This window comes from Oratosquilla oratoria, chromosome 1 (genome assembly GCF_046742065.1).
Source record: "Oratosquilla oratoria isolate Oo_2021 chromosome 1, ASM4674206v1, whole genome shotgun sequence".
Lineage (NCBI taxonomy): Eukaryota > Metazoa > Arthropoda > Malacostraca > Stomatopoda > Squillidae > Oratosquilla > Oratosquilla oratoria.
The window spans coordinates 2906250-2929576 of NC_134777.1; the positions used below are offsets into that span (position 1 = coordinate 2906250).

The window sequence follows — 23327 nt, forward strand, 5'->3', positions numbered from 1 at the left end:
CCCCTCATGTTCACTCCCTCCACATCTGCCTTCCATAATTCTTTTACTAGTCTTTCTTCACTCATTCTTTCCATGTGTCCAAACCATCCTTATACTATTTCATCAACCCTATCTCCCAACTCCCTTTCCACCCCTGTTCTCCTCACTTCCTCATTTCTCACTCTATCTAGCCTAGTAACCCCCATCACACTTCTCAGACACCTCATCTCAAACACATTCAAACTCCTTCTCTCTTATATACAATATATATATATATATGTATATATATATATACAATATATATATATATGTATATATATATATACAATATATATATATATGTATATATATATATATATATATATGTATACATATATATATTGTATATATATATACAATATATATATGTATATATGAGTGGAAGGGTGGTAAGGTGAAGGGCAAAAACTGTTGTAGTTTTATTACTGACGTTTCTTTCTAAAAGGACTTCTTCAGAGTGTACACAAAAAATAAAATAACAACTTAAATACTCCCAGTTTATTCCGTTCCTACCCGATCACTGTCACTTCTCCCACATCTCAGCTCAGCCTCGCAAAGAACCAAGTGGCTTGCTATACTCGCTAACTTAACAAATCCATCACGGTGGTTATTATACACTAATGTAGGGGGTAATTATACCTAAGTTCATTAAATACACATTTGAAAATTTTATTTCACCACCTCTATAAAGCGATGTGACACTCTCTTAAACCACTTGCTCTCTCCATTTCCAATTCTAACACAGGCTCTACTATTCTCATAAAAACTCATGACGGCCTCTAACAGCTTTCTCCCAATTTCATATATCTGCAGTACCTCCCACAATGCCTAATAAGTCTTCTTCAAATACATTTGGCCTAAAAAACATCCTTACCTTTTGCCAAAGCCTTCTCACAAATCTGCCTTACCACAAATATTTGATCCACTCATCTTCTACCTTCTTTAAATCCACACTGCTCCTCACCAATTACTTCCTCTATTCCTAATCCTCTCAGTTAAAATCCTCCCATAAGCCTTTCCAACTAAGGTACAATTAGGTAAATACATTGACAGTTCCTCTTTCTATATCCCTTGGTAACTCACTGACCAATCAGGTTACAGCATTGTTACTTGCAACAGAGGTTGAGGCAACAGCAGTTTGAGCCCTGCTGCAGGCAAGTTGAACCAAGGCCATGATTCATTCAATTCCACACTATAAAGTCCTCTGTAAGGAGCACAATCCTAGCCTATTGATGAGGGAGTTTGTGACATTAAACTGAATCTATATCCCTTACATTCCAAGTCTCTAACTGTACACTGTTGTAATCGTCTCTATGTCTATCCCTAGATATCTATTTCTCATGGCACAGTTCCTTCCTCCAAAACATTTACTTGCTTCCTTCACTCTACAATTTACTTCCAGCCCCCACTACTCTTCTACTACTGCCAATATCTCCCATCCCAATCTCACTTTTATCTATATCATCCTCAATGACACTTCATTCCACCATGCACTTAACTATCTCATGTCTTACTAACAATGCTGCTCCTCTTCCTTTGCCTTCTTGCCACTCTTGACAAACTATCCACTACATCATCCCTAAACTATTTCTCTCCCCTCCCTTTCAGTTTCATTTCAAAGCTAACAAATCCAACTTTCTTATAACAAACACTGCCAATTTCTACCCTTTTGCCCTCATCTGTACCACATCCATACACACATACAACAATCCAATTACTAGGATTCTAGTTGGAGTCCTCCTCTCAGGCCCTCTCATGCCTAGATTTTTTGCAGGAAAAATATTGAGGGATCCCTCCAGTAGTCCCCTCTCTTCACCCTATTTTTTCTTTCACCATCACACATAGAAACATGGTGGCAGCAGTTTCCCCTTTCCCCTACTACAGGGGTTCTGAGAAGGAAGCAGTACAATAATAGAAGTGGTAAAGAACATGTTCAAGAAGGCAGCAGCAAGAAGGGACAGCAATGACACAAAAGTAATTAATTTTTCCTTTGTGAGTAGTGACTTTACTCTAACAATCGATCATTCTAATGGCCCCAGTGTCTCTTGCAGTGGACCCTGAACTCCCTGGCTATGACCACCTGGCAGACCCATAAGTCACTCAGGTAAGGAATAATTTTCAAAATTCAATACATTAAAAGCTTAGATATGATTAAGAGATTAAACAGTACCTGCAGAAGAACTTCCATTATGCTGATCTGGCATAAGTTTGGGCTGAATTGGAACATATTTTCTCATGTTTTCAGCAAATGATGGAGGTTTGATCTGAAGCACAGTAATCTTTGGGGCAACATCTGTGTAACAAAAAGTTATATCACTGAATTAAAGATAATCTAGGTATTACATACATACATACATATACCAATGGCCTTTTTCCCCCTTACAAGGGAAGTAGCCAAAGTCAAAGGCATAAATCCACTTTCACCCATTTCACCCCCACATACTCCATTCCCATTCACCACCCCTCCCTTCCTCTTTTCTTGGCTCCTCCTGGATCTAGGTATTAAACTTGTATAATCATTAGCTGTCATTCTAGTACAAAATGATTAAATTAATGACTCCTACTGAGGGCATGAAATTAATATCACAAACCATTCCAACTGCATGAAATGTTAAATATTAATACCATTCAAACAGACTGAAAACTAATACAAACCTTCAACAAGTGGAATGTCTACAATCTGTCCCTCCTTCATGAATCCATTTTCATCTACTGACATCAAATACAATGACTTGATTTTTGACGAGTTGGATGTGTCATGAGTGGACTGCTGGTCTTGGACAACAGTACTGCTGTCCCAATTCTGTGTCTCTTCTGTTGTCGTATTTACCTGTGGCAGGGATGCATTGACACTAGTGTGAGTATCATCATTTTCCTCCTTCCTCTGGGATTCCAAATTGTCACCACCACTCTCAACAACCCCTTGAACATAAGGAGTCCAACTTGGGCCATCTGTATTAACTATATATGATGCAGGTTGAAAAGTGTGGAATGTCTGTGCAGTCTGAACTTGCTGAAATTGTTCAAAAGCTTCTTGCTGCTGAAGAGTCATAGGGACAAGTTCAGTCAAGGTGTATGGGGATGCACTCCCTTTCATGCTGTCAGGGATTACATCTGTGCAACCAGTATCACTGATCCCAGGCACAGTAGTAGTTTTTACAGTTACACTTTGTACATGGGAGGGAGAACTTAGATTGAGAGGATCATTTCCTTCTCCTTGTGTGACTTCTTTTGGATTGACAGTCCCAGGCTGCAATCCAATGTCTGAATTAAAGTCAACCTTATTGTGTGGGCTACTGCCATTCACACAATTACCACTGTCCTGTTGAGTACTTAAAGGCACCATGGGGCCAATATTAACATTTCCTGACTCATTACTCTGTGCTGAAATTTTTACTTCCAATGCAGCAACTGTCTCTCCATGCCCTTCACCTGCATGCCCCATTATACCCAATTCACATTCACTCTGATCAACTTGAACACCTTGGGACTCAATGCTCTGCAAAAGTTGCTCACCACATGTTGATGAAGCAGCATCTGTGGGTGTCTGGTTCCCACACTGTGAAGGCCCCTGTTCAGCTGGTAAAGTAGTTTTGCTCTCCTCTAACATACCTAGAGATGCATGAACTTCAGATCCTGAACTTTGAAGGACTCCAGCTTTGTCACCTTGATAGTCCTGTTTATCACTCTTAGGTGGTTCATTGGTTTCACATATATCATCTTTTTTTGTTGCACATTCAACTGCTTCATTTGGACCTGAGATGTCTAGAGAGGGCATATCCACATGTTCAATAAATGAACACAAGCCACCCTGGTCTGCCAAAAGGCTAGTTTCGCTCTCACTAACACGATCTGGTCGCTTTGACTGAAACTCTTCAAATTCTCTAATCAAGTCTTCCCCTAGCTTCCTTTCAGCTTCTTTTTCAGCAGCAGTTTGCCGCTTTTTCCTGGTCGTTTTATTCTTTGTTGCATACATCTTTGAAGCACATGTCCTCCTTGGACGTGAAGAAGATGGACCACTTCCTTCAGTATTGGAATTCAATGGATTCATAAACATTTCTGACCTGATGGATAGATGAAAACAGTATAAATACATATACAACAAAGCCCTTTCCCCACATCTATTAAAAACCCATTTGACATCCCTTCTATTTAAGCTCCTTGTGGATGAAGGATCCTTCCTGCCTTCTACCCACTACCCAGACCATAAACAATTCAGCAAGACCAAGCAATACCTCCACAGTAGGGCCTAACAGCAGGCTGGTTTACCTCCACTGCTCCATTACATGGCAACCCTCCCACCTTATTCACTCAAAAATTTAGAGACCTGAAAAGAGCAATCCCTACCTCCCTTATAAGGAACCAAAAAAATCAAAAAAAAAAAAACCTTTTGTTATATGGAATAGAATAGACTGAAACACCCACTACTTCATTACATGGCAACCCTCCCCCCTTATTCACTCTAGAATTTAGAGACCTGATCATAGAAATCCCTACCTCCCTTATAAGAAGAAAAAAAAAATGATATATGGAACAATAGAATGAAACACCCACTGTTTCACTCTTCATTACATGGCAACCCTCCTCTTTATCAACTCAAGAATCCAAGGAGCAGACATGAAATCCATTCAAGTAACATCAATTTATCATCCATTTATGGTTAATTTCCACTCATACCTTTCTCTTGCCCTCTCCCTTTTATTCTCAATACATTCCCTTTTTATGCAAGGCCCCCTTCATCTCATCCATCCCTCCATTCCATTCTTGTTCTTCCCCTTAATTTCATTCCAACTTTGCCTTCCACACTTGGCTAAATTAATTTTTTTCCACATGCCCAAACCATTCTTGTATTCTTTTATCAACCCTACCTGCCAGCTCTCTTTCTACACCCCCACTCTCCACCTCACTTCCTAATTTCTGATTCTATCCATCCTTGTAACACCCATCATACTTCCTGGACTTCTCATATATTTCATCATTTCTTTTTTGCAACAATTCCTAATATGCACACTTCTTTTCTGCCACTACTGCCCTTAACACTTCATTTCACCATTCACTGTTTCTCCTGTTTCCTCCCATCCTCCTCATCCTACAATTTGTGCACTTTAGCACTTCTTCCTTGAAAAATGTTCATTCTCTACTACCTATTTATATACAAAGGGTTTCTTCACCCCTTATAAGGGATGAAGTTTCCACTGCTCTACCTCAGTCCTACTTAGACTAGAGCAATGGCTCAGAATTTTTTCTAATAAAAGCATTACTCCAGAAATCATTAATAATACTACTCAATCCTGACAACCACGAATGAATGAACAAATAAGACTACTTCAGCCTACACATCACAGATGGTGAAGAAAATACTAGTCATACTGATGAGACCAAGACTGGAGTATGCAGCGACACTATGGTCACCCAGTATCAAAAAGAATATAAGGAAAATTGAAAGAATCCAAAGAGCAACTACAAAGATGGTCCCCACACTTTCAGAACTGTCATACAAAGAGAGACTGTCAAAACTAGAGTTACCAACCCTGGACCAAAGAAGAGAAAGAGGAGATAGAATCATGAGAGGTACAGAAGTCCTTGATAGAGAAGACTTACTAAATTGGGATGCAAGAAATACAAGAGGGCATGAAAAGAAACTAAAAAAAGACCGTTATAGAATAGACCTGAAAAAAAAGTATGTATGGAACAAACTGGACAAAATGATAGTGTGTGTAAAATCCATACACAAATTTAAGAACAATTTACACACTGTGAGATACAGAGACAGGACACCATGAGCAAAGCTCCCCTTCCCATAAGATGCAACTAGGTAAATGCTTTAGGGACTGTTTTGGGGCATCCCTATGAACTGGAGCCAAACATTATTTTGTCACTGTTAGAGTTAAATCTCTACTCCTAGAGGAAATAATGCTACTTTTGTAATATGACTCACTCCATTATGCTGTTCCCTCTTAGAACTGTCCTGTACCAGTTCTTTAAGTGTATGTATATATATATATATATATATATATACATATACATATACATATACATATACATATATATATATATATACATATACATTTATATATACATACATACATATACCAAGGCTTTTTCCCCCTTTCAAGGGAGGTAGTCAAAAAGAAAAAGGCATAAAATCATTCCCACCCATTCCATCCCTAAATACACTCCACTCCCCTCCACCCTCCCTTCCATCTTAGCACCTCCTGGATCACGGGTCATCCCTGCACCTTGTCCACTGCCCTGGGTCAGAGGCAGTGTCGCAAGACACAGCACATCCATAGCAAGGCCACTTCATTAAATTGGCAACCCCCCGTCTCTGTCCCCCAATGCACAAAAGGAGAAGACGGAGAGAAATCCCTTCGGGCTGCATCAAATTTTGTTCACACATACTACCTCACCCCCCATCCCTCCACCCATTCCACTTCATGTATCACAACATCATCCACATACAACCAACCTCCATTCACCCATCTTCCGTCCTCTCCCGCCCTTACTCAACAGACATTCCCCTCTTCCCAAAAGCCCCCTTTACCCCATCCATCCATCTCATCCTAGGACGTCCCCTCATGTTCACTCCCTCCACTTCTGCTTTCTATACCTCTTTTAATAGTGTTTCTTCACTCATTCTTTCCATGTGTCCAAACCATCCTAATATTCTTTCATCAACCCTATCTCCCAACTCCCTTTCCATCCGTTCTTCTCCTCACCTCCTCATTTCTCACTCTATCTAGCCTAGTAACCCCCATCATACTTCTCAGACACCTCATTTCAAACACATTCAAACTCCTTCTTTCTTCCTCTCTTATGTTCAATGTTTCTGCCCCATACAGTGCTGTTGGCACAATCATTCCTTCATACAGTCTCCTTTTAGCATCCATTCCCAAATGTCTATTCCTCATTACACTTTTTAATCCACCAAGGCATTTACTTGCTTCTCTCAATCTACATTCTACCTCCACCTCCACTCCACCTTTTCCTGCCACATTTGCACCCAAGTATCTAAAACTATCCACTTCCTCTAGTCGCTCTCCCTTAATGCTCACTTCCAGTCTGCTGCCACTTTCACCCCTTGTACATCTCATCACCTTACTTTTACCCACATTTATCTTAAGCTTTCTTCTTTCACATACTCTCCCAAACTCTGTCACCAACTTCCTCAATCCTGCCACAAGCACGGTGTCATCCGCAAACAACAGCTGGCTCACCTTCCACTTTTCTCCATTTTCTTTAACCATCTCCAATCCCTGACCCACCACCCTTGCATTTACCTCTCGCACTACCCCATCCATGTAAAAGTTGAACAGCCAGGGCGACATAACGCATCCCTGACGAAGTCCCACCTTTACCTCGAACCACTCATTCTCTCCATTTCTAATCCTGACACATGCTCTATTACTCTCGTAAAAACTCTTGACAGCTCCTAGAAGCTTTCCTCCTATCCTGTATATCTGCAAAACACAGTGCCTTCCTGTCTACCCTGTCGTAAGCCTTTTCCAGATCTATACATACATACATACATATACCAAGGCTTTTTCCCCCTTCCAAGGGAGGTAGCCAAAAAGGGAAAGGCATAAAAACACTCCCACCCATTTCATCCCTAAATACACTCCACACCCCTCCCACCCTTCCTCTCATCTGAGCACCTCCTGGATGACGGGTCATCCCTGCACCCTGCCCACCGCCTTGGGTCAGAAGCAGTGTCGCAAGACACAGTACATCCACAGCGAGGCCGCTTCATTTAATCGGCGACCCCCCCTCTCCGTCCCCCTTTGCATATAAGGCGAGGACGGGGAGAAATCCCTTCGGGCTGCGTCAAAATTTACTCACACATACTACCCCACCCCCCACTTCCCCGCCCATTCCTCCTCATGCAGTCACAACATCATCCATATACAACCAGATCCATAAAAGCCAAAAAAACATCCTTCCCCTTGCCTACAGCTTTCTCACATATCTTACCACAAAAATCTGATCTACACAACCTCTACCTGTCTTAAATCCACACTCTTCCTCACCAATTACTCCCTCTGTTCCTCTCCTAATCCTCTCAATCAAGATCCTCCCATAAGCCTTTCCAACTACATTTAACAGGCTAATCCCTCTGAAACTACTACACTCACACTTGTCCCCTTTTCCCTTGTAAAGTGGAACTATACAGGCACTCCTCCAGTCCTCAGGCACTCCACCCTCTCTCCAGCAAACATTAAATAACCTCACCAGCCAGTCCACCATCATTGTACCTCCTTTTTTTAGACATTCTGCATGGCATCCATCCAGACCAGGTGCCTTACCTGCTTTCATCACCTTAACCCCTTCCATACGGTGCCGCACACGTAGGCGTCATGGACTTAGATCTCGGTGGCAGCAGCCAATGCCAGCCGTACGACGTGTCGTAATAATACTCGCATCATAAAATATAGTCACCGCTTATATCGATCGTTCTCTCTTCACCCATGAATTTTGATAACCATAGAAAATGCGATTACAAAAGAATTAGAAAGAATGTCATTATGGAGGGGCGACTACAATAAATATAATCAAGACGCCGATATGGCAGCCTCGCGAATACACTCGCTCCCCATGACGCCTACGTGTGCGGCACCGTATGGAAGGGGTTAACAACTGCCTTCAGTTCATCCTTCCTTATTTCTCCTCCATTTTCCTCACTCATCACAGTCATTTTCTTAGCATTTCCCACTGCAGCTATCTTTCCCTCCCTATCCTCCTTCAAATTCAGCAACTCCCTAAAATATTCTGCCCATCTTCCCCTTACTGCCTTCTCCTCCATTATCATCTCTCCATCTGCACCTTTTACATTTTCTTCTCTACTTAATTCGCCTCTTCTTCCTCTCTTAATTTCTTTCCAAAACATATTTTTATTAATTTCAACATTTTCTGTCATACTCTTACCCCATTTCACATCTGCTCTCCTCTTTGCCTCCTTTACCTTGTGCTTTACTTCTCTTTTCTTTTCTTTGTACCTCTCATATGACTCCCTCGTCCTATTTTGTAGCCAATCTGTGAAAGCTCCCTTCTTCTCTTCTACAACCTTCTTTGTTTCCTCATCCCACCATTCACCCCTTCCTTCTATTTCCTCCTGTCCTTCTTATTCCACACACCATCTTTGCACTTTGTGACTCCTTCCTTGAACCATCCCCATTCCTCCTCCACTCCTAGCTCTACTCGATCCTTCACTCCCTCCCACTCCTCTCTCAGCTTCTTGTACTCCTCCTTTTCCTCTTCATTTTAAGAGTTCATTCTAAGCACCTCCCTACCTTTTGTCCTTTTCCTCTTTCTCCATCTACCCTCCACTCTCAACTTATCTTCCACCAAAAAATGATCTGATATTCCCCCACCCTCTCTCCTTAGCACATGTACATCCTTAACTCTTCCTACAATACTCCTATCTACCACTACATAGTCTATTAATGTTCTATCTACCACCCTTCCATCCACCACCCTCTCCCATGGGCATAGTAGAGACAAAATTGAAAGGACCGCTATCAACAAGCATAGTGGGTCATGGTCTATATAACCACTGGGCGAAAAATAGAATTGAAAAGCAAGGAGGATGTGTCATGATATTGACCAAAAAAGTTTTAAATGTGACAAAGATTATTAAAGGTCAAGACAACATAGAAGTAATTATGATTAAAATTGCCAACAAAAAGATGAAATGCAGAAAATTTGTAGTAGTGTATGTACCACCAAAATCCCATGCGTGGTCAGAAAGCGAACATTCCAAATTATGGGAATAAACAATAAAGGTGCTAAACGAGTTACTGAAAGAGGGTGGAAACATAATAATTATGGGTGATTTTAATGCAAAAGACATAATTTGGGAAGAAATGATGGTTAAAGGAGAAGAACTTTGGAGCGACATTCTACTAGATATGACCATTGAATACACTCTAACACAATGGGTTAAGGAAAATACTAGATATAGAAAAAATGATGAACCATCTTAACTAGACCTAATATTAACTTCTGAACCAGATATTGTAAACAGAATGGAGTATAAAACACCATAGATAGAAATGATAAACAACAACAAAACGGACTTTGTAAAACTAAGGAAATTTTTCCAAAACGCAAATTGGGATAGGTTCTTTAAAGAGGAAACAAATATGGAAAAACAAAGAAGGAAAACAAATATGTACCAAAAAATAAACAAAAAGAGATTTATATAAAATGTTGGTTCAACAAAAGATGTAGTGAGGCTAAAGCCAGGAGAGATAGCCTCGAAAAAATGGAAAGACAGAAAAACATCTAAATGGCAAACATAAAAAAAATTAGAAACGAATATGTAAACATACGCAGGAAAGAAAAAAGAGAATATGAAAGGGATATCATAGACAAATGTAAGGATCAACCGAAACTCTTTTACAGATATATAAATGACAAACTAAAGGATAAACATACGCAGGAAAGAAAAAAGAGAATATGAAAGGGATATCATAGAAGATCATTCGGGCTGCGTCAAATTTTTTCTCTTACATACCTCCTCACCCCCCATCTCCCACCCACTCCCCCTCATGCATTACAGCATCATCCATACACAACCCTTCTCCATTCACCCCTATCTTCTGTCCTCTCCCGTCCTTCCTCCATAGACATTCCTTTTTTTTGTAATGCCCCTTTCACCCCATCCATCCATCTCATCCTAGGATGCCCCCTCATATTCACTCCTCCCACCTCTGCCTTCCACACTTCTTTTACTAATCCTTCTTCACTCATTCTTTCCATGTGTCCAAACAATCCCAATACTTCTGAGGTTGCATTGTATGTATAAACCAGAAAATACACTGGAACAGCAAAGAAAAGACACTGCTCAGGCTTTGCTTCTCCAACATCAGTACCTTAATAATGTAGACAGAAACTACACATCTACATAGAAAAATCACACAGCCTTAAATGCAACCACCATACAGGAGACAATGAATGCTTCATCATATAATGCCCCACACTAACAATCCCTAAACAACACAATATTTCTTCCCAGAGTAGCTAAGGACCTATTCATTAACTATTGTCAGTTACCTAGGAGACATGGGTCTTCAGCAAGAGAGACCTGTGGCAGCATGTTGACTGACTGATCTCATAAGATCCCCCAACACCATTACATTAGCATTTCTCCAAAAACACTTCATACTCTCAATGAATGGTAAAGAGAATAATTCAGAAGACACACCTGTTGTGAAAAGGTTTTCCTAGAGACGTTAACTCATTCTTGTGAAGGTGTCCATCCATTATTTCAACCCGCACCTCAGAATTCTGACCAGCCATAGGGACCATCATGACTGACTTGTTCCTTATGTCCTCACCCCCTGCATTCCTCTGACAAACATCATCTGATTTATCCCCTTGTGAGGAGTTGCTCAAGTTGCAAACAAACTGATGAAGCATGTCAGTTTTTGGTTGACGAGTAGAAATACTTGAAACATGAGTTGAGGCTACTGGTGATGAAGACACTGTAACATAAGAGAATGGGTCTTCATGTTATTTCTCATCTCTGTTGTGAGATACATAGAAAGAGAGAATGTGATATGGCTATAGAGAAAGATGAGATACAAAGAGCATTGAAAGTGATGAAGACTGGTATGGTATTTGGGTTAGATGGGTGTCAAATAGTGTCTGACAAAGGGAAGAACAATTACAGTAGATTGGCTAGTGAGGTTTTTTTTAATGTGTACCTATGTCCTACAGTATGGGAATGTGCCAGAGGACTGAAAGAGTGCATGTATAGGTCCACTGTACAAAGGAAAAGGAGACAAATATGAGTGTAGTAGTTTTAGAGAGATCAATTTGTTAAGTATAGTTTGAAAGGCATAAGGAAGGGTGTTGAGAGAATTAGGAAAAGAACAGATGTATTAATTGGGGGAGAACAGTGTGGCTATAGGAAAGAAAGAGGGTGTGTGGTTAAAATTTTCATAGTAGAGTAAATATGCAAAATGTTTTTGGCACAAGGCAAGTATGTCTTTAAGGCTTTTATAGATTTGGATATAGAATATAACAGGGTTGACAGGAAGGCATCATGGGATGTGAAGCAGATGTATAAGATAGAGGGAAGGCTGTTAAGGATGGTCAAAAGTTTTTACACGAGAGTGAATAGTTTGAGGTGAAGATGGGGCTGTGAGAGTGTTGGTAGTGGCACTATAGTTATTCAACATATCTATGGATGGAATCGTATGGAAGGTAAACACAAGGATGATTGGCAATGGTATGGAGCTGGCAAGAGTACAAGGAAATGGGATGTGAGCAATTTATTGTTTACAGATGATACTGTAATTGTGACTTGGAGAAGGGTCTGAGGCAGCTAGTGGCAGAGTTTGGGAGGGCATGCAAGAGAAACCTCAAAGTAAATGTGGGCAAAATTAAGGTGATGAGATGTACAAGGGGAGAGGGTGTCAGTGAGTTGAAGGCAAGTCTTAATGGAGTAAGGTTGGGGTAAATAAAAAGCTTTAAGTATTTAGAATCACATATAGCAGGGAATGGAGGAGTAAGGGTTGAGGTAAACTGTAGAGTGAAGCAAGTAAATGTCTATCCATACTACTTTCAGTCTTCCCTTTAATTTCACTCCATCCACTTCTGCCTTTCACACTCTTTTTGATGGTCTTTCTTCATTCATTCTTTTCATATGCAAACCTTCCCCATATTCTTTGATCAACACTATCTCTCAGCTCCATTTCCACTCTTCACTTCACCTCCTCAATTCCCTTCTATCCATCCTTGTCAAACACTTCATCTCACATAGATTCAAATTCCTTTCAGCCTCAATTAAATTTCAAATCTCTCCCCTATACTCACAAGTACAATCACCTTTTCATACAGCCTTCTCTTTACATTAATCCTTAGATACCAATTTCTTATGACACTTTTCATTCTCCCAAGACATTTACTTGCTTCTCTTTATCTATAGTTTGTATATGTTGTAAACTCACCAAAAACATCACCAACTAAATTTTCAAAAATAGGGTCTGCTGTTGTTTCTGAAATTATGTTGTTGACCATTTGATCAAGCTCATGAACAAAAGTGTCAGAGCTGCCCTCCTTCTCTCTGCTCACAGGTTGTGCTTGGGGTATGGCATGTGGTGACAGGGTCTCTGCATTCTCCACTCCACCGATCTGCTTTGTGCAATTTAACCCACGATTGATATTTTCTGCTATCTTTTCATGAAGTGCTGTGTTTTCATAGAGGCTCTTCAGTATTTTCTGTTGAAAAATAATAAAAACATAAATACAAATACATACATCACATTTTTTTTTTTTTTTTTTTTTTTATTAACAGGGAGGTAGCTAAAGTCAAAGGGCATAATTCCACTCCCACCCATCACCCCTCCCTCCCTCTCATCTTGGCTCCTCATGGATGACAGGTTATCCATGCATCTCACCTATTGCCCTGGGTCAGAAGCAATGTAACAAGACACAGTACATCCACAGGAAGGCCGCTTCATTTAATTGGCAAACCCTGCCCTGTCCCCTCATGCAAAAACATTGAAGACAGGGAGAAATCCCTTCGGGCTGCGTCCAAATATCATTCACACATAACCACTCCCTAGCCCCCATAACCCACCCACTCCCTTGCATGCACCACAGTATCATCTATACACAACCATTCTCCACTCAGTCCTATCTTCTGTCTTCTCCCTTCCTCAACAGATATCCCTCTCCCAACACCCCTTGTACCCCATCCATCCATTTCATCCTTGGTCATCTCTTCATGTTCACTCCATTCACCTCTGCCTTCCACACCTCTTTTACTAATCTTTCATCACTCATTTTTTTCATGGTCAAAACTATCCCAATACTCTTTCATCAACCTTATCTCCCAATTCCTTTTCCAGCCCCATTCTCCTTTTCACCTCATTTCTCAGCTTATCCAGCCAAGTAACCCCTACCATACTAAAGACATTTCATCTCAAACACATTTAAACTCTTTCTCTTCCTCCCTTATGTTATATGTTTCTGTCCCGTACAGTGCTGTTGGCACAATCTTCTCTTCATACAATCTCCATCTTAGCATCCATTCCCAAATGGCTATTTATCATTTCGTTTTTAAATCCCCCAAGCAATTTACTTGCTCCTCTCAATCTACATTCTACCTCCACTCCTCCCTTTCCTGCCACATTTGCACCCAAGTATCTAAAGCTATCCACTTCCTCCAGTCTCTCTCCTTTAATACTCACTTCCAATTTACTGCCATCCTCTCCCCTTCTACATCTCATCACCTTACTTTTACATACATATACCAAGGCTTTTTCCCCCTTACAAGGGAGGTAGCCAAAAAGGAAAAGGCATAAAAATATTCCCACCCATTCCATCCCTGGATACACTCCACACCCCTCCACCCTCCCTCTTTTCTTAGCACCTCCTGGGTGATGGGTCGTCCCTACACCTTGTCCACTGCCCTGGGTCAGAAGCAGTGTCGCAAGACACAGCACATCCACAGCAAGGCCGCTTCATTAAATCGGCGACCCCCCCCTCTCCGTCCCCCCATTGCATAAAAGGAGAAGACGGAGAGAAATCCCTTCGGGCTGCGTCAAATTTTGCTCACACATACTACATCACCCCCCATCCCCCCGCCCATTCCACCTCATGCATCACATCATCCATATACAACCATTCTCCTTTCACCCGTCTTCTGTCCTCTCCCATCCTTCCTCAACAGACATTCCCCTCTTACCCAAAGCCCCCTTCACCCCATCCATCCACCTCATCCTAGGATGTCCCTTCATGTTCACTCCCCCCACATCTGCTTTCCATACCTCTTTTACTAGTCTTTCTTCACTCATTCTTTCCATGTGTCCAAACCACCCCTGTTCTCCTCCTCACCTCCTCATTTCTCACTCTATCTAGCCTAGTAACCCCCATCATACTTCTCAGACACCTCATCTCAAACACATTCAAACTCCTTCTCTTTTCCTCTCTTATGTTCCATGTTTCTGCCCCATACAGTGCTGTTGGCACAATCACTCCTTCGTACAGTCTCCTCTTAGCATCCATTCCCAAATGTCTATTCCTCATTACACTCTTTAATCCACCAAGGCATTTACTCGCTGCTCTCAATCTACATTCTACCTCCACCTCCACTCCACCTTTTCCTGCCACATTTGCACCCAAGTATCTAAAGCTATCCACTTCCTCCAGTCGCTCTCCCTTAATGCTCACTTCCAGTCTACTGCCACTTTCACCCCTTGTACATCTCATCACATTTATCTTTAGCTTTCTTCTATCACATACTCTCCCAAACTCTGTCATCAACTTCCTCAATCCCTCCTCCGGTCCTGCCACAAGCGCAGTGTCGTCCGCAAACAACAGCTGGCTCACCTCCCACTTTTCTCTATTTTCTTTAACCATCTCCAATCCCTGACCCACTACCCTTGCATTTACCTCTCGCACCACCCCAACCATGTATAAGTTGAACAGCCAGGGTGACATAATGCATCCTTGACAAAGTCCCACCTTTACCTCAAACCACTCACTCTCTCCATTTCTAATCCTGACACATGCTCTACTACTCTCATAAAAACTCTTGACAGCTCCCATAAGCTTTCCTCTTATCCCATATATCTGCATAACCTCCCACAGTGCCTTTCTGTCTACCCTATCGTAAGCCTTTTCCAGATCCATAAAAGCCAAAAAAACATCCTTCCCCTTTCCTATAGCTTTCTCACATATCTCTTACCACAAAGATCTGATCTACACAACTTCTACCTGTCCTAAATCCACACCGTTCCTCACCAATTACTCCCTCTGTTCCTCTCCTAATCCTCTCAATCAAGATCCTCCCATAAGCCTTCCCAACTACACTTAATAAGCTAATCCCTGAGACTACTACACTCACACTTGTCCCCTTTTCCCTTGTAAAGTGGAACTATACAGGCACTCCTCCAGTCCTCCAGCACTCTACCCTCTCTCCAGCAAACATTAAATAACTTCACCAGCCAGTCCACCATCACTGTACCTCCTTTTTTCAGACATTCTGCATGGCATCCATCCAGACCAGGTGCCTTACCTGCTTTCATCATCTTAACAACTGTCTTCAATTCATCCTTCCTTATTTCTCCTCCATTTTCCTCACTCATCACAGTCATTTTCTTAGCATTTCCCACTATTTTAGGGAGTTGCTAAATGTGAAGGAGGATAGGGAGGGAAAGATAGCTTCAGTGGGAAATGCTAAGAAAATGACCTTACTTTTACCCACATTTATCTTCAACTTCCTTTTGCACACCTTCCCAAACTCCATAACTTCCTTAATCCCTTCTCTGATCCTGCCACAAGCAGTGTCATTAGCAAACAACAACTGGCTTACCTCCCATTTTTCTCCATTTCATTTAACAATCTCCAATCCCTGACCCATTACCTTTGCATTTACCTCTCACACCACCCCATCCATGTATACACTGAAAAGCCATGACGACATGACACATCCCTGGTGAAGTCCCACCTTTACCTCAAACCACTCGCTTTCTACATTTCTAATTCTAATACAGGCTCTACTACTCCTGTAAAAACTCTTGACTCCTCTTAACAGCTTTCTTCCTATCCCATATATCTGCAATACCTCTCACAGTGCCTTCCTGTCTACCCTGTCAGCCTTTTCCAAATCTATAAAGGCCCAAAAAACATCCTTACCTTTTCCTAAAGCTTTCTCACATATCTGCCTCACCACAAAAATCTGATCAACACAACCCATACCTTTTCAAAACCCACACTGTTCTTCACCAATTACTCCCATTGTTCCTCTCCTAATCCTCTCAATCAAAACCCTCTAATATGCCTTCCCAACTACACTAAACAAACTGATCCCTCTGAAACTACTCCACTACAAAATAAAATACAACAATAAAAATCATGACTGACTGGACCCAAACAGGACTATCTACTTGAAAAAAAAAATGCACTAAAATGAGATCAAGAACATGCAAACCTCAAAATCCTCTTCAGCAAAAGGACTACCACTTTTCGGTGATGACATTCTCCGGCGCACTTGTCTGAAAAAGATATCAGTTTTGATTATTTTGTGTTTTAGAATATGCAAACAAACTAAATATACACTCCCTAATGCTCCCAACCTTTTTACTTCTATAGCATATTTATCAAGTTCAATGTTTATGAAATATTCAATTACAGCTTGTCAAGACAATTCATAATTTTTGTTAGCTTCTGCTCCATTAGGATATTAACTACTTAAGTTTTATGCAGTCCCCACCTCTAGACTTAATTAGGAGGCACCCCAAAAGACCAACTGAAGGATTAAGTAACGCTGACAGGAAAACCAAAAATGAGGTGGATAGATGGATGGATGGATAGGGTGAATGGAGCTTTGGATGCATGTGTAGTGTGTCAAGCAAGGAGAAGTACAACAGAGTGAAGTGAATAGAAATTGTGAATACCTGAAGGGATGATATGGTCTGGAGGTATATTCTCATCTACTTCATAAAATATTCTGAGTGGATGAGGATGGGAAGGTTATCATACAATAAAGTAGTAGGGGTAAACCAGCTTTTGCTGTAGGGCCTTGCTGCTCAATTGCTGTGCCCTGATAAATTGCCTTTAAACCCAAGCAATGTGATGAGTGAGAGAGCTACCTTTCATTCTTGAGGTGTTAAGATAGAAGGGGTGGTTGAATGGGTTTTAACCATGCATAATGTGGGTAAGATTTGACTTTACCTCCACCCCCCACCAACCTCTATACAGGGGAAAGGGCCTTTAGTAATTATGAAATTAGGTTAATGTGAGTTGTTAATATATGAGAGGTACAAAGAAAGGAAAATAGAGTTAAGCATAAGATAAAGGAGGCAAAGAGGAAAGCAGATATGAAATGGGGTAAGGGTATGACAAAATTTTGAAAGCAATAAAAAGATGTTTTGGAAGGAAATTAAAAGAGGAGGTGAATCAAGTAGAGAAGAAAAAGCAAAAGGTGCAGATGGAGAGATGATAATGGAAGAGACAGGCAGATGGGCAGAGTATTTTAGGGAGTTGCTAAATGTGGAGGATAAAGAGGAAAAGGTAGTTGCAGTGGGAAGCGCTAAGAAAATGACAGTGATGAGTGAGTAAAATGTAGGAGAAATAAGAAAAGATGAGGTGAAATCAGTTATTAAAATGATGAGTGCAGGTAATGCACCTGGGTTGGATGGGTGTCATGTGGGGTGTCTAAAACAGGGATGTACAGTGATGGTGGACTGGCTGGTGAGACTATTTAATGCTTGTTTAGGAGAGGGTAGAGTGCCAGAGGACTGGAGGAGTGCCTGTATAGTTCCACTTTACAAGGGAAATGGGGACAAGTGTGAGTGTAGAAGTTTCAAAGGGATTAGTTTAAGTGTAGTTGGGAAGGCTTATGGGAGGGTTTTGATTGAGAGGATTAGGAGAGAAACAGTGTCAATTTAGGAAAGGTTGGGGTTGCGTGGATCAGATGTTTGTGGTAAAACAGATATGTGAGAAAGCTTTAGAAAAAGGATGGTTTTTTTTGGCCTTTATGGAATGGGGTGGATGGGAGTGGAGTATGTGGTGATGGAATGGGTGGGAGTGGATTTTATGCCTTTGTTTTTTTTGGCTACCTCTTTTCTAAAGAGGAAAAAAGCCTTTGGTATATGTATTTACCTAGTTCTATTTCAAGGGAAGAGAGCTATGCTCATAGCTACCCGCTTTTGTATCTTTCAGCATCCAGTTTGATCTTAAATTCTTGTATAGTTTTTGCCCTCACTGTTTTCTCATTCAGTTTGTTTCTATCACTCTGTGTGGGAAGCTATTCTTTTTCAGATCTCTTCTATAACTATCCTTTTTAAGTTCATTTTCATGTCCTCTTATTTTTCTTTTATCCCACTTCAGTAAATCAACTCTATCAAGGACTTTCATCCCTTTCATAATTCTGCAGATGGTTAGTAGATCTCCTCTTTTTCTTCTTTCTTCCAGGGTTGGTAGTTCAAGTTTGGACAATCTTTGTATGTCAATTTAGAGTATTGGTGCCATCTTTGTTATTGCTCTTGAATTCTTTCTAATTTCTTTATGTTCTTTTTAGTACTAGGTGTCCAGTGTTGCAGCGTACTCCAATCTTAGTCTTATCAATGTAACTAATATTTTCTTTACCATTTCTTCATCCATGTAGTAAAAGGCAACTTTCATTGATCTTAATAAATTGAAAGTTCCTCCAACTATTTTGTTGATATGTTTGTCTGGTGCCATGTCATTGGTGATGGTTACTCCTAGGTCCTTTTTCAAGTTGACTTTTTTAATTTCCTTTGTACATGCACAAGCCGCAGGCTTCGCCCTCTCTGGCTTCGCCGGGGGCTTGGCTGCGCAAACAGCGACCTACGGCTGCAGCTTTCCGCGCTCTAATCCCTCGTTTTCTCCTTCGGCCTCAGCCTCAGCCTCAGGGCGGAACCCCAACACGGGATCCCCAGCACGAAGAACGCGAAGAAGAATGCGAGGAAGAAGAACACGAAGAACGCGAAGAAGAAAAGGAATGCGAAGAAGAAGAAAAGGAACGCGAAGAAGAAGAATACCACCTGACTCCGACTTACCCAAGCGCTTTTTCAAGACTATTTTTAGGACAAAGTGTCACCTTAATACCACCTGTCCCCGACTTCCACAGCGTTTTTTAGAAGAATATCTTTATTTAGACTTAGATATACCAAAGGCTTTTTCCCCCTTACAAGGAAGACCAGTCTATAGTTGGTTGGATTTTCTTTGTGGTACTTTTCCTTGAGTGAGAAATCAATTAACTTGTGTATTTTGTCCGTTAGTTCATCTATACATTCTTTCAATACCCAATTTGCAATTCCATCCGGCCCATGTGACTTTCTGATGTCAAGGTTTTTTATTTGGTATCTTTTTTCTTTCTATGTCACTGTTACTTCTTTCATTGGGGGATCTTTCTGTCCTTCCAACTTTGTGAGCTTTCATAATTTCAGCCATTTCTACATCATCTATATATTCATTATTTCCTTTAGGCAGTTTCACTATTTTGTGTTTGTCTTTTAGTTGGTCCTTGCATTTTTCTATTATGTCTTTTTTTGTTTCTTTTTTCTTCCCTGCATATTTTTACATATTCCTTTCTTAGTTTGATGTATATTTGCCATTTGGTCATTTTTTTTTTTTTTTCTTTTTTCCATCTTTTCCAGGTTTTGTCTCTTCTAGCTTTAGCCTCACAACTTTTTGTTATACCAACACTTTATGTATACCCATTTTTGTTACTTCTTTGATACGTATCTATCTGTTCCCTCCTTGCAATTTTCTTTTAATATGTTCCATTTCTCTTCCATCTTTGTTTCTTCATTCAAAAATCTTTCCCAGTTAGCATTTAGAAAAAAAATCCAAGTTTTTCAAAATCCGTTTTATTGTACATTGGTCTTTCTTTTCTATGCTACTCATTTCTTTTCAAATCAATTTGTTCTTTTAGTATGAACTCTATTAGTATGTGGTCACTCTTCCCAATTGGTGTCTCGTTTTCCATTTTATCCACAATTTCAGGCTCTAATGTAAATATTAAATCTAGTCTTCGTTGTTTCTATATCTGGTATTTTCCTTCACCCATTGAGTCAATGTCTATTCAATGGTCATATCCAGTAGAATATTTCCCCAAAGTTCCTCTCCACCTTTTACTGTTATTTCTTCCCAACATATTTCCTTTGAGTTGAAGTCACCCATAATTACTATGTTTCCTCCTTCCTTCAATGATTCAATTAATGACTTCTTTGTGTCTTCCAGTATTTTGGAATGATCACTATCTGTCCAAGCCTGTGTTTTTGGGGGCACAGATATTACTATAATTTTTCTACTTTTCATATTTCTGTTTTCAACTTTAATCACAATCAATTCCACATTATTTTTCCTTCTGTTATCTTTGTCATATTTAAACTTTTCTTAGTCAAAAATATGACTCCACCCTGTTTCTCCATACTATTTTTTGCCCAATGGCTGTATAGACCTTGTCCCACAGTACTTAATGGTAGTGGACTGTTTAATTTTGCCTCCACAATTCCCATTATGTCATTTAATTCATTTAGTCATGAAATCATACCATTTATGTATATATTATTTCTATCTTTTTTTTTCACCATTTTCTCAGCCTCAGTACTCTCCAAAAAAAACTCATTCTTTTCAGTCTCCATTCTTTCATTTTTTTTCAATTGCTTCATTTCTAAGTCTTTTCTTCCTCTATTTCCTCATTGCTTATTTCCTTTTTTATCCATACATTTTCATAATTTTCACTATTTGCTAGCTTTGCTGCTTTTGATAGTATTTCTTCAGCTATCATTTGAGTTCTTAGTTTGATTTTTAGTGGCATATAGTGTTTTCATCTAGAGTATTGTCCCATTCTTTGCATCTCCTCAATTTCTTTGTCCAATTCTTGTCCCTCTTCTTGAATCTCTTTCACAATTTCCTTTTCAATTTCTTTCTCTTCTTTTTCTCTTTGGTATTTGTATACATTATGTCTTTCTTTAATACCATAAACTACAATTCACTTTTTTTTATCCATTGTCCCTTACCCAGTTTTCCTTTTCTTTCCTTTTTAATTAACGTTTCTTTAGCATTTTCTTCTACCTGCTGTTGTACTATTTCTTTAAATGTTACTTCCTGATTTTCTCGCTCATGTTTCCACTGATTTTTTATTTCTAGGAGATCTGTCTCCTTAATTGATTCACCAACTTTTTCAGTCAATACTTGTATTTGTTCTTTGACCTCTTTTTTCAATTCCTCATTTTTGTTTGTCTTCATTTTTCTTTCGTTATCACTTGTGATAATACTTAATTCACTTTTTAGATAATTAAGTTCTCTGTTCATTTCTTCATTAGCTTTTCATAGATTTGTTATTTCTCTGTGCATTGCTCTATAATCAATTATTAAATCTATTAGTTACTCCATCAAGTTATTAATGTCTCAATTCCTTAATACATTGCTATACCTAGTTTCTCTTTCTACATCTAAACTTTTACCTAATACTCCTCTTTCTCTTTGAAACCCTGAAAAAACATTATTGTCCCACCTTTGAGTTGACTTTGGGGTACCGTTCAAACAAGTTCTTTTCAATATTATTCCCAGTGGTGATTTGACTCTGTTCATGTCCAATCCTCTCTTAGTTGGTTCATTATTCCTTTTTTCTTCTTTTCCTTCCTCCATTTTGTACATCAATATACTATATCAAACTGTGAACTTATTATACCATAGTGGTCACTTGAAAAACACAACTTTTTTTCCGTAAGCACAACATTGGCATCTCCTTGTTCTTATCGAAAAAGTGCTGGCTTAGAACTCATTCACTAGCCTTCTGTTCACGCCAACATCAGTGTCGTGTGGGTATGTATATGTATTTGGACAATTTTTATGACAGGGTAGACAGGAAGGCACTGTGGGAAGTATTGCAGATATATGGGATAGGAGGAAAGCTGTTAAGAGCAATCAAAAGTTTTTACAAGAGTAGTAGGCCTGTGTTAGAATTAGAAATGGAGAGAGTGAGTGGTTTGAGGTAAAGGTGGGACTTCATCAGGTATGTATTATGTCACATTGGCTGTTCAATTTGTACATGGATGAGGTGGTACAAGAGGTAAATGCAAGGATAATGGGTCCGGGATTGGAGATGGTTAAAGAAAATGGAGAAAAGTGGGAGATGAGCTAGTTGTTTTTTGCTGACGACACTGTGCTTATGGCAGGATCTGAGGAGGGATTGAGGAAGTTAACCCCTTCCATACGGTGCCGCACACGTAGGCGTCATGGGGAGCGAGTGTATTCGCGAGGCTGCCATATCGGCGTCTTGATTATATTTATTGTAGTCGCCCCTCCATAATGACATTCTTTCTAATTCTTTTGTAATCGCATTTTCTATGGTTATCAAAATTCACGGGTGAAGAGAGAACGATCGATATAAACGGTGACTATATTTTATGATGCGAGTATTATTACGACACGTCGTACGGCTGGCATTGGCTGCTGCCACCGAGATCTAAGTCCATGACGCCTACGTGTGCGGCACCGTATGGAAGGGGTTAATGACAGAGTTTGGGAAGGTGTGCGAAAGAAGGAAGTTGAAGATAAATGTGGGTAAAAGTAAGTAGATGAGATATACAAGGGGAGAAAGTGGCAGCAGACTGGAAATCACTTCCATACGGTGATGCCTACGTAGGTGTCATGAGGAGCAAGTGGGTACTCGATGATGCCGACGTTGGCGTCTTCATTATATTTATTGTAATCGTACCAACGTAACCTCCATTCTCTCTAAACTGGCTTCATCATATTTTCTATGGTTATCAAAATTCATGGGTGAAAGAGAATGAACGATTGAGCACTGACTTTATTTC

At 40.1% G+C, this 23327-nt stretch overlaps 1 protein-coding gene across 2 annotated transcripts in view; it reads right to left on the reverse strand.

Annotated features, from left to right (window-relative positions):
• LOC143031823 (uncharacterized) overlaps positions 1 to 23327 on the reverse strand; it is an 88915-nt gene that overhangs the window by 34919 nt on the left and 30669 nt on the right. For both annotated transcript variants that reach the window (XM_076196161.1, XM_076196153.1), the window contains exons 6-10: positions 16961 to 17024; positions 12972 to 13242; positions 11222 to 11501; positions 2674 to 4082; positions 2189 to 2311 (exon numbers count right to left, since the gene is read on the reverse strand). In XM_076196161.1, the coding sequence (XP_076052276.1) occupies positions 2189 to 2311; positions 2674 to 4082; positions 11222 to 11501; positions 12972 to 13242; positions 16961 to 17024 (2147 nt within the window). The remainder of the gene's footprint in view (positions 1 to 2188; positions 2312 to 2673; positions 4083 to 11221; positions 11502 to 12971; positions 13243 to 16960; positions 17025 to 23327) is intronic.